This window comes from Osmerus eperlanus, chromosome 11 (assembly GCF_963692335.1).
Source record: "Osmerus eperlanus chromosome 11, fOsmEpe2.1, whole genome shotgun sequence".
Classification (NCBI taxonomy): Eukaryota; Metazoa; Chordata; class Actinopteri; order Osmeriformes; family Osmeridae; genus Osmerus; species Osmerus eperlanus.
The window spans coordinates 5,201,930-5,217,392 of NC_085028.1; the positions used below are offsets into that span (position 1 = coordinate 5,201,930).

A 15,463-nucleotide genomic window follows, 5' to 3' on the forward strand; every position below is an offset into this window, starting at 1 on the left:
ACTGGACCAGTAACTTGAGCTTGTCTGGATCCTAAATATCGAGAGACGTTCTGTTTCAAGAAAGTGGGAGCCCAAAGTAGTGATCCCTTCCAAATTGTCTGTCAAAACAAGACTGAGTGACTCTAAGGGCACGGCAAGCACTGGTTGCAGTCTGGTCTGTATTTCCAGATATGAGGGGAATTTGTTTTATATCTCAATAAGGATTTTGAGCTCCCTAATTCAATTTCAGTTCATTTCCTGTAGTGTCTGGGAATTGAATGAAACTGACACCTGCGTTTCCACGATGTCTGTGGAAATTACAGGTAGACACACAAATGCAGTATCCCCCCCTCCTCCCACCACCCCTCCACACACACACACACACAAAAAAACACACACACACACACACATACAGATTAACTTGGTCGGAACCACTCAAGGTTGCCTGATGGGCCAAGATTGCCTGATGGGCCAACAGCAACAAAGAATGCAGGAAGTACCACATCATTGAATTAAATTGGATACCTTCTTGGAGGCCTATAGTATTTTTCTACTCTCCTTTCTCTCTGTTCTGGTTATGTGACAGAGACACATGAGGAATCTTGCCTGTTTTCAAGCTGCTCTCCCTTTCCCTGTGACGTGCATTCCCACCCACCCATGCTAAAGAAAGTGCCATGCTAGTGGAGGCAGCATGTTGTAGGCTAAGTACATTAGCACATGCACCATTATTTTTCAATGCTCAGGAAAAGCTGGTGTACGTCGTAAACTGCTTCCCCCCTAATACAGTGTCCGTGTCGTTATATCCCCCCCCCCCCCCCCCCCCCACCTCTTTTGATGCTCCTCCACCAGGCTTCACTCTGAGACTCAGACACGGAACACACTGCCGCAGACTCAAGTTCCTATAGCTGCAGACTCAGGTTTCAGGACGTTTGATGAGCTCCAAGCTGTTTCCTAGGGATTTGTGTTTGAGTGGGAAGTCTTCATGGGAAGTGACAGGTGAGGATCCAGCCTGCCGGGCGAGGGCCGAGGAGGAGCCAGAAGGCTTTCTCTCTCTCTCGGGCCTTCTCCAGTCCTCACTCTCTGGCAGAGGCCTGGCTCCATGGAGACGGCACAGTGGGCCTCACGGGGGAAGCATGTCAAACACACTGTGTTTCTGTTGGACTGCACAGAGGAGGAACTGACTTAGTTGTGGAAATGTCAGGAATTCAAGCAATGGAGCTCAGAAATTGAATGTACCCCCCTCCCCTCTCAAAAAAACCCAGAAACTTCCTTTGTGGTTAAGTAAACTGATGGAGTGTGAGACATACTGGCAGGATTGACTGTCCTCCTCTGCTTCCCCTCCACCTCCTCTCTCTGGGTGTCTGCTGTCAGACAGTTTCTCACCTATTCTAAACACCCGGCCTAACAGGCTGGTATGGTCTTGCCACACACATACACACACACACACACATGGAAGCATTCAAGCACATGGATGCACACATACACACACACACACATACACACATACACACACACACGGTTCCCTAAAGAGTGAGAAGAGGTTGGCATCCCTTGTGTGATTCCGTCCTGAAATTGCCAGGACAGAGTGGAGAAGGACAGAGTCTTTTGAACTTGATCCAGCAGCATGCAACAAACACCCTGGACAGCTTTGATCTCTCATACCTAACCTTCATCTGGGGCAGTAAGATTATTTGTGCGTTTGTGATTGTGTGTTTAAGTGTTTGAGTGTGTGTGTTTATGTAACCCATGTGAGCCCATGAGGACAGGGTGTGCAGGAATGCATTGGAGGGCCAATGTGGTTGAGTGACTTCTGAAGCTACAGGACTCATCCTTGGTAGCCACTTGCAAGCAGCTGCAGGGAACATGCTCCAGAAGACCTTTTACTGGGTCTGTGTTGTCGTCAAGTTGTTTCCAGATGACTCCCTTGTCTACCATTACATGTGATGATGGTCAGATTGCTTCTTGTATTTCCATCTGACCAGCCTCTAATCTTCTGACAGACACATGTGGACAGAACGACTTCTCAGTCCTGTTGAGGCGTCCCTCTCAGGAATCTGCGCTGGAAAGGTTTCTATTTCTTATAAGTAAAAATGTCTGAGGCTGCATGATGGGGAAAGAGAGATACTGGGACAGGCTGAGAATCAATTAATGAAGAACATTTATTGGAACTGAACATAACTTAATGTAGTAAAATGTCAGGAAGTAAGATGCAAAATAATGTGCTGCATGAATGTTTAACTGTAATCAAGATTCTGACTTGAATGGACAGATCAGTATTATGCAAATCTAAGATGAATAAATGGTTTCTTCCTTATAATGATGCCGCAAAACACAATTAAATTTTTACCTTTACAAATGTTTTTAAATAAATCAAAATGTGAAAACATGGGAGTCTTCCTAAAATTACAGATAATGATGTGTCATTGGAAGAAACTAATAAACTGTATAAGGCATTCTCAATTTTACTCCAGATTCCTGTCAACTTGGATATCTCCTTTGTACAATATTCACATAAAATGTATAAAGACATTTATTATAAAAGCAACAGTGGAAAGCAAATACAAGATTAATATTTATAGCAGAACAAGCATAGAAAACGACAGGCATGTAAAATCACATTAGAAGTTATATCTCACTTTGAAATGTCAATTTAGTTTTACTCAACAAAGTTCCAACATTTTATCAAATGATACAATTTCACAATTATATCATAATCAATTAATTACATATAGTCTAGTTTTAATTAAATATAGTTTAGTGAGTCATTCCATTCAGATAGACTCACTAAAAAAGGAACATGAAAAACTTACTATCATATGTAAACATGTACAAATTGGCTTGCAAGAAACAGCAATAAATGTCATGTACATTAGATTAATGAGATCCCTTTTTAACATACATTTGGAACAAGCAACATAGGTGACAGTTACATAATATTGAATGCATTTTAATCAATGCTTGCACTTCAATAAATAAAATGACTGAGGTGCAGCGTATTTAAGACATTACATATTTAAGACACGAACATTATGAGATCCATACTTACAGAGAAACGTGGGCTCTATTTTAGGATTTCATTGTGTTCAGAGTGGTATGGGGCCAAATACTAACACATGGGACGTAGAAGAACTGTTAGAATGTCAATGTTGGAATCTCACCTGGGAGTTGTTAGTATGTGATCCACACCAACACATACATCAGATCCTTCCAAACATTTAATGCAATTCCAGACAGCTCATCTTGATGGATAGTGTGGGACCATCCACCTCTACTAGCTTAAGGATATGTAGCACCACCATGTGGTCGTAAACTGCTAGTTCAGCAGCCGACAGCAAAGCCCTCCTGTGTATCTTGTCCTAGTGCCTTCATACATGAGACCAACAGGCACATCTTGATCCTCGAAACATCAATAAAGTGCAGTTGTGATTAATATTGAGAATTCTTATTGTTAAATATTGATCTTATTGCACCCCATCTCTTTTATTTCACACTAACAACTAGATTGGCTTTTACAAAAGTGTGCACGATTTGGATTTCTTCCCATCGGCATTGTCAAATTCAGCCGATGACTCTTTCCTGTTTGGGTCATTCAGTTCATCAAACAGTTTGCTGTCCAGCATCTCCTGTTGCCAGGGAATAGACACAGCCCCTGTGCTGAACTCTCTGAAGAATTTCTCATCTTTGGCTTCAAACTCAATGCCCTTGACTTGGGAGAAGTCCCCGATGGTTGTGCTGTCCTTGGCGTAGACCACGTTGGGCTTGGGCACCCAGGGGGGGTCGATCAGCCCTGCTTCCAGACGGGGGAAGTTGATGGACTTGAAGAACTCGTGCTGCCGTGGGTCGTCACCTCTGAATGACAAGGAAACACACTGTGTATAAGTCCATGTCGTCGTTGCGGAAATATATTCAGACTGGGTATGACAAAGGACAGAGTTAGACTATTGATATTGGTAGAGCTATTTGGGAAGTACAAGCACAGCCCGTGACTTTGTATGAGGCCCACATCAAGAGAACGGACGTGAAAATAACTCCTCCTCTCCTCATAGTTTGTTTGTCTTCCCTCAGGGAAACAGAAGAGAAGAATACCAAGAGACTCGAAATATGTGTATTAGAACTCACACTCTCAAAGAATTCAGGCAGGAGACTCACAGAAGCGATGAAAATGAATGTTTTTGAGATGCAATAATTACTACATGCCTAAACTAATACCTAATTCTTCAGATGGAAATTGAGATTTAGTTTGAGTAGATCTAGGATGTTCTGGGAAGATGCAGTTGTATGCTATGTATGCAACATGTTACAACTGGATTCTATTCCACTGTATTCTGTTTAATAGACAAAAAATGTTATACAATAACTGTCTGAAACTGGGTCTCACCTGCACCCAAGACGCTCTTCAACTTTTTTCTTGATTAAGAGATGGATGATGTTTTTGGTTGGGGGGTCAAAGTGTTTGTGGTTGTACATGCACTGGTCCTCCAGAGTGCGGCGAGCCACCTCCTCCATTTGCACCTTCTCCTTGTAGTCCTTGAAGGGCAGGCGGGCAGCCACCATCTCATAGATACTGCAGCCCAGCGCCCACCAGTCCACAGAGGTGCGGTAGGACTCCTGCTTTAGAATCTCTGGAGCCATATAGCCACTGGTGCCAGCCTACAAAGAGAGAGAAAGTGAGAGAGAGACAGAGAGAGAGTGAGCAAAGAGACAGACATACACAAGATGTTGACTTCTGAACGCTACTAGGTTTCTATTCCTTGTCAGCCAGTGAGGACATGACCTCATGAAGATAGAGGTTATGCCCCCCATGGCTGGAGCACTCTCCCTTGAGTAAAGGCCTACTGTGACTCAGCTCCCTTCAGCAGACAGATCCCAGATGCAGCTGAGTAATGCTACGATTAGCAAGATGAAGCTAACTCAATCCAAGTCCAATCCCCTACCTGACAATGCAGCAATTAGATTAATTGGGGTCTAAAGTTTTACTTTACTTGACGTTGAGTCTTAGTGGAATAGACATCTCATCTTGTTAAAAGCAAGCTCTTTGAAAGGAGGTAAACTTCCTCCAGAATGCAATACTACAAAAGTACCAACCAAGATGTTCTACTTTCACACATTGTTCATGGCACATGATTTACTTTTGGTGCACAGTGGATGCCAGTCATGACCATGGTGGTCACAATCCCACATCGGGATGCCATCAGGCCCTAACAGGGTCTTACCTTCTGGCAGATGGTCTTCTTTCCAGGCAGCTCTACAGCCAGACCCAGGTCAGACAGACGACACTGTCCAAAGCTGTCCAGAAGCACATTCTCCGGTTTCATGTCTCTGTACACTATGTGCATGGCATGCAGGTGCATGATGCCCGTGGTGATCTGTGCCGTGTAGTAGATGACTCGTTCCATGTGGAGGCCCTTCTCCCCCATGTTATAGATGTGGTACTTGAGGTCTCCTCCAGTCATCAGATTCATGACCAAGCACAGGTGAGTGTCTGTCTCGTAAGCGTAGGCCAGGTTGACGATGAACGAGCTGTTGACCTTCTCCAGGATCTGCTTCTCCAGCAGGGCCATGCCTTCTCCGTTCTTCTTTTTCAAGCGCTTCTTGTTCAGCTTCTTGCAGGCGTACATCTGGCCTGTGTTTTTAACCTGCACTGCACACACCTGGATGGAACAGAGAGAGAGGGCGAACCAATGCATAGCACATCATGGTCAGCACACATCATGGTGTTGACAAACGTATGGTTTTGCAAATGTCTCTAAGGAGATATACATATGTTTATCAGGAGCTTCAATAAAATGATGTGCTAATTAATATTATTTACTTGTGTTATTAACAAAGTGGCATTAAAAGGAAACCAGCCTTTTAATACTATCTAGTAAACAAATGTACTTTATAACTGATTAGGATTATTATTTGGGGACGTACCTCACCAAAGCCTCCCTTCCCTAGGGTCCTGAACTCATAGAAATACCTTTCTGTGATTTTCTGTTTTTCATACTCCTTCCATTGTAAGAACTTTTCAAAAAAGGGACTGGTCTGGTACTCTGTGAAGGGCTTGGCCTTCAGGAAGTCCCGTGTGGCATCTCTCACCTTATCCACCATGACTTCCTCAAAGTCCTTGTCTGAAACAGCCTTACACTTCTCGGCCACATCCCTGGTCAGATAGGAAAGGAAGCTTTTGGAGTCAGCCTTACAGAACTTGTTGATGATGTTCTGACGGTTCTTGTCTTTGGCTCCCCCCACTGCCAGTTCCCAGTCCTGAAGCTCGTCCAGAAACTCTGCTGCTGCAACATACTCAGGCTTGGAGGCTAGGAGAAACTGACGGAAGAATGTCTTACCCAATGGTTGTTTCTCACAGAGCGACTCAAAGTCCTTCTCTATTGACTTGCGGATGGCACTGCTCTGCTCTAGCTTGGGCAGTGACAGGCTGCGCCTTCTCTTTTTCATCTCCTTGTCATCCCCTTCCTGGGCCTTCAGGTAGGCCGTGTTGGCCACCAGGTTGTCCAGCCCCCCCATGTCGCACATGCTGGCGGTGTGGTATATGGGCTAGTCCTTGCACAGTGTGACTGAGTATGGGCTGGGGATGCTGCCTGTGTCCACTTCTCTACAGTCCCAGCAGAGACTGAAACAGCTTACACCTGCTCCTCCACAGAAGACACTCTCCACCACTCACCTAATAGCATGTCGAATTAAAAAGAAAAACTCACAAGGGATTTTCTCTTAGGTAAGTGTATTTGTGTGCTTATTCATGGACACTGCTCACGGAAAGGAACTTACTTGGACTCTGACTTAAGAAGCTTTGGGCCATCTATATTTAGGACGCCGCCATGTGTCAGTGTAGGTGGACACAGTGAAGTTAGCAGGTAACCAGCACCAGCGCCATTAAAGGGAACGAAGGCCTCCAAGTACCAACATTGAGGTTGAGGGGGCCAATCAAGGAATGAAATATAAACAGTTTTTCTTGATGTGCTTGAACAAATGTGTCTTTCTCCATGATTATTTATTGATTAAGTGATTTAACTGTCCCTGATTTATCCCTGTCCCGTTTTCACACACAGTAATCTCTGGTTCATGAGGAGTCCAGCATGTGTGTCAAGTCCTAGTCAGGAGACTAAGAATGGATTATCCTTGCTGTGGTGAGCAGACATACAGATTGTGGGGAATGGGCATTCTAGCATGCGTCTGTGTTAAGAGCAAACGTTGCACTCAGTAGCCTACTCATCACCATGGCTGTCTATACTGTATGTATGTTCTGTATACGGTTTGCATGGTGACACTCAATTCAGTGTCAGTGTGCAAATGTCAAAAGAACAAATGTTATTAGAACTCTGGTCCAAACCAGAACCAGCAGTTAATCATAGGTAGGTATCACTCTTAGCTTTCTAACACTTAATAAGAGATTCATCTAGAATATGTATCAATTTCAGAATGAAGAGCAATCATAGAACCTTTGCTTTCCTTAACATAGTATACCACAAATAAAAAACAGCAAGGTCATACTCTCGTTGCAAATGCAGTTTTAGTCACAAGTGGCCTGCTTGCTGCCCTGCTAATATGACACTGAAGGCTGTGGTTTCCTCTCAGTGGTGATGCCAGGGTTGGCTGCTGGTCAAGAAATAAGTGTTAAGTATGACTGCGCATGTGCAGTTCGAGGCGGGTAGTTTTGTATAATTGAACAATGGCAGTGATGCATGAGAGGAAGTAAAGTGATACATTTGATACTCAACGTTGTCGTCTGTTTGAGTTAACATTGGTAGCAGAGGATGTTGTCGAACAATTACAAGGTGCCCCCATTGTTTGATGAGAGAAAAGTGGCTTGATCATTATGTGAGTGGATTACAACAGAGTGAATTAGCCAAACTGGAGTCCAAAGAAAGTGCCAGAGCATTCCGGTTTGGTGATGGCAGACTTGTCCGTTCTACAAAGAGTGTGAAAATTAAAACCTGAGGTTGATCCTGAAGAGGGTGAGATTCACGATGAGGAGGAAATTCTCACTGTGAGTGGAAATATGACTACACAGGAAAAACAGAAGACTCTGCTGAAGCTACACAAACAATTCGGACATGCTTCAGTAGAGAAACTGAAAAGACTAATGGACTCTGCAGGTAACCGTAATGATGAATGCATTGGAATCCTAAAAAACATTGTTAGTAACTGTGAAACATGCGTTAGATACAGCAGGCCAAAGCCAAAGCCAGCTGTGGGTCTACCCATGGCTTCAACCTACAATGAGACAGTTGCTGTGTACTTGCATGAGCTAGAACCAGGAGTGTGGTATCTGCATATCATTGATCACTTACACGCTTCAGTGCGGGGAGTATTGTCACTACCAAGAAGCCTAAAGAAATTGTGAAGCATTTCATTCATCGCTGGATTAGTGTACATGGGCCTCCCCATAGACTCTTCAGTGACAATGGAGGTGAATTTAACAATGAAGAAATAAGGGATATGGCTGAAAAATTCAACATTGAACTCAAGACCACTGCAGCTTACAGTCCATGGAGTAATGGCCTCTTGGAAAGACATAACCAAACCCTCACTGAAATCCTGTTGAAAATAAGAAAAGATGATGGATGTAATTGGGGAATGGCTCTGGATTGGGCTTTGTTGGCAAATAATTCAATGCACAATGTGCACGGCTACAGCCCATATCAACTTGTGTGATACTCAGCCGACGGTGGTCGGCTGAGTATCAACATGGAAACTCAACAAGATGAAACTCAGCAGGCGGTGTCCGAAGGCCAAACAATGCTACCACACTCTGGGTTCAAATATGAAAACTGTGACATGGACGGTGTGGAAGAGATGGCGACAAATTCTGACTCACCTGACTTGGAGCACAACAATCGGTCTGAGCAGGATGGGTGTGCACAAACTGATACATTACAGACAGCCACTGTCGCAACTCCTGAAAGACTGCAGCTGAAATCTGGAAAAGTAGTGACGTATACAGACAGGGTAAGTGGACAAACAGTAACAGGAAGGGTTCTTGGCCGTGCAGGAAAGGCCACTGGAAAAAACAGAGACTGGTTTAATATGCAATACAGTGGACCAGAGGATATTGCTGGTACTACAGGTTCAGTCAATCTGAGTCAGATGGAGAATGTTCACATGGCTCCATCTGAGCTGACCTGTGCACAGACAGTTATGATGATGACATTCTTCTGATGGACGATGAAGGTCAAAAATGCATCTCGACACGGTGGGTGTGTACATTGAAAGAGACTCCTGATGGCGTTGCACCTAAAGCTAGACTAGTTGCTAGAGGTTTTGAGGAAATAAACAGGGAGGAGCTACCAAAGGACTCTCCTACATGTGCCTCTGAGTCTCTAAGAATGGTCATGGCAGTCATCTGTCAAAGGAAATGGCAACTGCATTCTATGGACATTAAAGCAGCGTTTTTACAAGGCAAAGAATTGACTCGAAACATCTACATTCGTCCACCACCAGAGACTCAGAGCCAAGGAATTCTGTGGAAACTGAAGAAATGTGTTTACAAGTAAGTATGACTGCGCATGTGCAGTTCGAGGCGGGTAGTTTTGTATAATTGAACAATGGCAGTGGGATGGCAGTGGCATGAGAGGAAGTAAAGTGATACATTTGATACTCAACGTTGTCGTCTGTTTGAGTTAACAATAAGGACTATTTTTTTCAAGTAGTAGTAGTACATGTGCATGTGGCCTGGGATTGAAACTCTAAACACAATGAAACAGACCCAACTAAACACAAATCAGGGTCAACTAATCAAGTTTACTCCCTTCTCCCAAGGCCCGCCAGCCTGCCCCACGCAGCCTCTACAACTCATCTGGAAAGCAGCTGCCGCCTTCTCTGCTGAGGTTGCTTCACTGGCTGGCGCACACCTTCAGGACATCCTTAAGCCCTACTCTGACTTTGCTCGGCGACGTGGTTGAGACATCTTGTGCCTGTGCTCCAGTTCTCTCACCCTGGACTGCTTCCCTGTCCTCCCCAGTGGTGGGATGAACCGCCTGCTCAACTTCACCTTTCCATCACTGCCCCATCTTCTGATGAGGTCTGAAGACACACCCACTCAACATGGCACCTGGACTTATCTCTTGATATAAAGACACCTTACCCAGCACTTATCTTTACTTTTAATATCAGTGGAATGGACCTTTTTGTTTTGTATGTATTTGCGACGTTCTTGTCTGTGAATGTCTCTGGGTGATTATACAGTATTGAGATGCAGGGTCTTGTAAAATAGATATTTCCTTTGCAATAACCACTAAAATACAGTTAGAAATACAGTTACTTTACAAACTATTTGGATGTCGCTTTTGGATAAAAGCACCTTAACTTTTAACTTTTGTAAAGCCAAGCTCTCCAATCCAGGCTTTACTTTACAAATTTAACCCATCATTATTTTTGTTTCACAAATGTGAGGAACCCAGGGGAGCAAACAAGGGAACTTAGGGTGGCCAGATCCAGAAGTTCTTGTAAAGGCTGTCAAAATAATACTAAATTCCTTTTTAATTTGATTACACATTTTTATTTACAAAGCACAAAAAACAATGACAACACAAAATCTATCTAGCTAACCCAGGAAAATACATAGCCTACTGCTGCCATCCCCCACAGACCTGTTTTCTTTCCCAGTTCAACATCCCACAATTCCATTTGGAGGGCATTGTAGATTTGACCAGATTATAACCCATCACACTTGAATGTGGTACAGGAAGCTGAACATCAGTGTAGTCCACCATGTCCTCAGACAGACACAGCAAGTAGAAGATTTAGGAGTTGTTCATTTGCCAATTCTCTGTACAACCCAGTCCTGCTGGCACAGTGGGCAGCGATTGTTCTGTTTCACCCACAGTGACATGCAGCAATTGTGAAAAGAGTGGTTGCACTCTCCCCAAACCACTGTAATGACAAACAGACAAGGAAACAATGAGAATTACACCTTGCAAAAATTATTCAACCGTAAATTAAATTAAAGTACATCTCATCTTCACCGTTCACCTTTCTGACAGTAACTGTCAGTGACGAGGTAAGTAGCTGATTCAGTTATACCTACATGTAAAGATTGGATATTTACAAAAAACGAATTCACATGACGAAAGAGGCTTACCAACACAGTCCTCTTGTTTGTTTTCAGCTTGACACCGCAGGCACGCATCTGTGGGTAAAGGAAAATGTCAGTATGTTTGTGGTAGACATTGGATGGGTTGTGAGGACAAGTCGCTAATCTCTCCATAGTACAGTACTACTACTGTAGGGCTATACTTTGCAACTACAACTACTAGCTTGGCAGACTGAATGTAATACCAATTAGCTAGAAGATATGCTAGTGAATTAACTAACCTTGCAACAGCACGTTAGCTACGACACTGAAATGTAAAGTCATTGTGTGTAAATAAAGCTAGACAAGCTAGCACTTGCTATCTAAAACGTCAGTCACACTGATTGAGCCAAGCTATGTAACCCCAAGCTTAAAACGGAGTCGCGTCAGCCGCTAGCGTAGCGCTAGAGCTAGCTAGATACTAGCTAGTAGTACTAGTCGAACTTACCCATTACTTGGACTCTACAGATGGCACATGTATCGCATTCAACATCCCAGCTCCACATTGCTACAGCATTCCATTTCTTCAGAGAAAACATCTTGTCGCCACCCGATTTCGACACGGTTGAAGTGTTGTGAGAGTGGACTAAACCCGACTCGTCACCCTCATCCATCTCTGCAATGAAAACACGAATCAAAATGGACGAGCTAGCATGATGCTAATTTTTAATACTACTGATTAGCCACAGGGGGCGCCCATTTCGTTAGTCTTGCTAAAATGTTCAACCTGACCTCACAGTCTATTCGTAACATAGTGTACGTCTTTCTGAAATGTTTCAAATGTTTCATCAAAACAAACCGTCATAGCGGTGCCGTTTGGTGGCGCTAGAGTTCAACAATTGTGGTGGTGGCAGGGATTTTAATCGCCTTCACAACAATTCTTGGATTGTAGGCCTACTGTCAAGTAAAACAGCACTCTGACGTTTCTGAGTTGAGTCCATGACTTTGCATACATTTTCAATGTGTAAAGCGTGTGTAGGAAGCCTGGAGCTCAAACAATCCTCAGGCCCGGGAGGGATGATACTCAGCATGAAACTGCATGGGTAGCATTCAACCATGGTCCGGTAAGCGCAGTAGTACCCTTTTTTCAGTTCTAGCCCACTAGGCTACTTCTCATTGACAAGCAGTAACATGAGCATGAGCAATATGTTCTTTTTAACAGCACTGAAAGCACGTCATTCTAAATCAGGCTATCTCAAATCATTTAATCTCAGTGAGTGATGAACAAATGAAGAGGCAGCGTGAACGCCCTACAGCAGCTGTTAAAATACGTGTTAAATCTCTACCTCTTTTTAAACGGAATGAAAAAATAATAAACGTGGTAGGTCTAACCTAAATCACAAGGAAGTACCTCACACCAACAGTAGATAGCCTATATGCTTCATGTTTAGGGCTGGGGTGGAGTGATGAAACCCCCCTGCCCCGTCTCCTGTTTGGGAGTCTTCAAAGAGGCTAAGGCAGTGATCATCCGTGATCCCGCTGTTTCCTGGAGATGTACAGTGAAATTTGATTTAGAGAAATGTTTTTTTGCAGGCCTTGGCATACATTTCCTATGTAGCTTTCACACTCAATTTACAGACAAACCTGTTCCCATGCTGATGTGCATAAGTGTTACTTTGCGTTGCTTCCCATTTGGCAAGACTACCTGACTTTGCTGCACCACCAAGATCTCTGAGTCCAGGGACATGAAAGATCTCTGAGTCCAGGGACATGAAAGAGCCAAGGTCTCCGCCTTGCCCAGAGAGGAAGCATCCCATCTCTCCCACCTCTCGCTAACTCCCCTCTCTCACTAAACATCTGTCTCTCATCTATTCTTCCTTCACTGTAGGATGCTCCAGATTTGCGGCCGTGCCTAGCAGAGATAGCTGAGGTGGAGGTCAGAGAGATGGCCCAATAGTTCCAGTGGATTGTAAAGTCACTGTGGTGAAGACATGGAAGTCTTAGCATCAATGAGAAAGCTTACTTTAAAAGTGAACCAGTATTCCCAGACATGTTTTCCGTGTCACGTTAAAAGTAAATCAAGTCAGGGTTTGTGACATAAAAAGCAGAGTAAAATTAATGTTTCCTATTTCAGTTTGTGTGTCCAGGACAGCATTATGTGTATGTGTTTATATACTTAATAAGCACATTAGCCCCCGTAATAGCTATGGGTTTAGACAAATGTTGAAAGAAATCTCATGCAGAGAAGTTCAAGTCATATTACAAAAACATTGTCTATACTTCTTTCGTACTAGCACACATACACAAATAAGTTGTGGCTTTAATCTATGACTAAGTTGGCCAGAATGCACTGCTACGGGCTCTTGAGAAACTCTTCAGGACACGTAATGTAACATAACAAATCTGACTACAAAGAATGTGAATATGATCTGGGTCCCCAGGGGCTCCCATTACTGTGAAAGCATCTGTTTTCAGGATGTCTTAGGAAGAAGTCTATGCTGTCTATTTTGTGTGTAGCTGTTGCTTGTAAAGCTTTTGAGGAAATGGGCCTCCATCTTCAGCTGCACACAGAGAGCAGATACAAACTTAACGTTTCCAAACAGATCACAGACCACACACATACGCGCAGACACACAAACACACAAACACTTGTATGGTCAGTTCTCTCCAATTTATGGTGTACAGTATATTTATGATGTCTCTGAGAGTAGGATACTAAATTCAGAGAAAGGAGGGACTGGAATTTGCTATTTGACTTTTGCACATGTGGTTTACTGACCACCAGAAAAAAGAATGTCACAAACCTGTTTGAAATGATGATATACAAGAACAAATAACATATCAAGATACCTTTTATTTAACATAGAGAATCATGACATTTTATTATGCTGCAATCTATCACTATCACATAGATACAAACCTTTTATCTTTCAGTGTATCTAATTTCATTGCTTATCATCCTGGACTCTTACAATGTGGTGAGTAAATCACGGCTCGCAGTTTCAGCAAAGGAAAATATGACTTTGGCACTCTTCTCAAGTGTCCAAAATGTCTGACCAATATGATTTGCACCTCCACTGAACTGAAAGAAGGGGTGATGTTTTTGACACGAGGGGCCTAACTTATAAAACCAGACATATATCTTCTACAGTAGTAGTATAGGTATAATAGCACAATCTTATGAATGCAACAAAAGTAACAAGTAAAAAGTCAAAGAATTCTTAATCAGCTGATCCTATAGAGGACAAATTGAAAGGTGTTGTTACACACCATTAATGCCCACAAATAGCCACAAAACACTAATTTACACCTAGTCGTTGGTCAAGAAAGCACAATTGACCTTGTGCAAGGCACTCTGAATTCCCACATACAGCCTATGGAAATATTCTGACCCCTTATTGTGTGCCATTGGCATATTTAAAATAGATGCAAAATGTTTCCATCAATGTACATACCCCCCACATCACCAAATTATTTACTGAAAACATGTTACATTTTTGTTGATGGTGTATTATACATTTAACTGCCAATTGACATTTCAAATGAATGTATATAAACTGTTTGCAAATATAAGTCATTTATATAATGATATTATATACTGTATATGTTTACCCTTTGCTACTCCAAACTGAGCTTCTTTACAATGTAAATATGCTGCTAAATATTTGACAGATATTGCACATATAAAATTATGCATAATTATATATATATGACTTATATATGAAGTACTTCATGAGTTACATTGTCTATTTCACAATACTTAACAGTAAGAAGAACACTGTCATGTAACGTGTAACCCAAATATCTGTGAAGAAAACTTGCTCCAGAGTACATATAACCTCAGATTGAGGTTTCACCTTTCACAAATACACAGCCCAAACAACATTGGAGTGACTTCGGCACAAGTCTCAGAATGTCCTTGTGGTTCATTCAAAGTCTGAACTTGAATCTCATATAAAACTTGTTTCAGGTTGAATATGACAGTTAATCGACATTTCCCATCCAATCTGACAGAATTTGAGGATCTGTGAGAAAGAATGGGAAAAACTGTCCAGATGTAGGTGGAAGGCTGCAAAGTAGCCTACTGAACAAATATCATTTCTATTTTTCCTTTTCAATGCATTTGCTTTCACATAAAAACATGTATAAAACGTGTTCTCAATTTGGGGTCATGGGATAGTGTAGAATTTCTATAAGAGTTTCTATAAGAAGTAGCCTTTTTCACATACCTTAATTTTCAAAAGAATGTATGTATAAATGTGTACACTTTTCTGGGTTAAATTAAGTGCACAGAAATAGATCACGTATTAACTGAATCATTTAGTGTAGCAGAGAGATGTCTATGTCAAACATTGAAAAGGTTATTGCATGTATCAATAATTTGGTGCTAGCTTGGGGTGTGGGTCAAACATTGAAAAGTTATTGTAGTTTTTAAGATTAAACACAATTTGGATGAGGTGTTTGATGTTTTTA

The 15,463-nt window shown here is 42.5% G+C and overlaps 2 protein-coding genes across 2 annotated transcripts; both read right to left on the reverse strand.

Annotated features, from left to right (window-relative positions):
• Positions 1–2,642: 2,642 nt before the first annotated feature.
• Positions 2,643–6,555, reverse strand: grk7b (G protein-coupled receptor kinase 7b). Its single transcript, XM_062472844.1, has 4 exons — positions 5,896–6,555; positions 5,193–5,630; positions 4,358–4,629; positions 2,643–3,828 (listed from the first exon to the last, which is right to left on the reverse strand). Exons 1-4 carry the CDS (start codon positions 6,493–6,495, stop codon positions 3,489–3,491), a joined length of 1,650 nt encoding a protein of 549 aa, XP_062328828.1. The 5' UTR covers positions 6,496–6,555; the 3' UTR covers positions 2,643–3,488.
• Positions 6,556–10,454: 3,899 nt separating this feature from the next.
• rnf7 (ring finger protein 7) lies at positions 10,455–11,703 on the reverse strand. Its single transcript, XM_062472816.1, has 3 exons — positions 11,499–11,703; positions 11,060–11,107; positions 10,455–10,851 (listed from the first exon to the last, which is right to left on the reverse strand). The coding sequence occupies exons 1-3, from the start codon at positions 11,662–11,664 to the stop codon at positions 10,733–10,735; spliced, it is 333 nt and encodes a 110-aa protein (XP_062328800.1). The 5' UTR covers positions 11,665–11,703; the 3' UTR covers positions 10,455–10,732.
• Between the last annotated feature and the right edge of the window lie 3,760 nt (positions 11,704–15,463).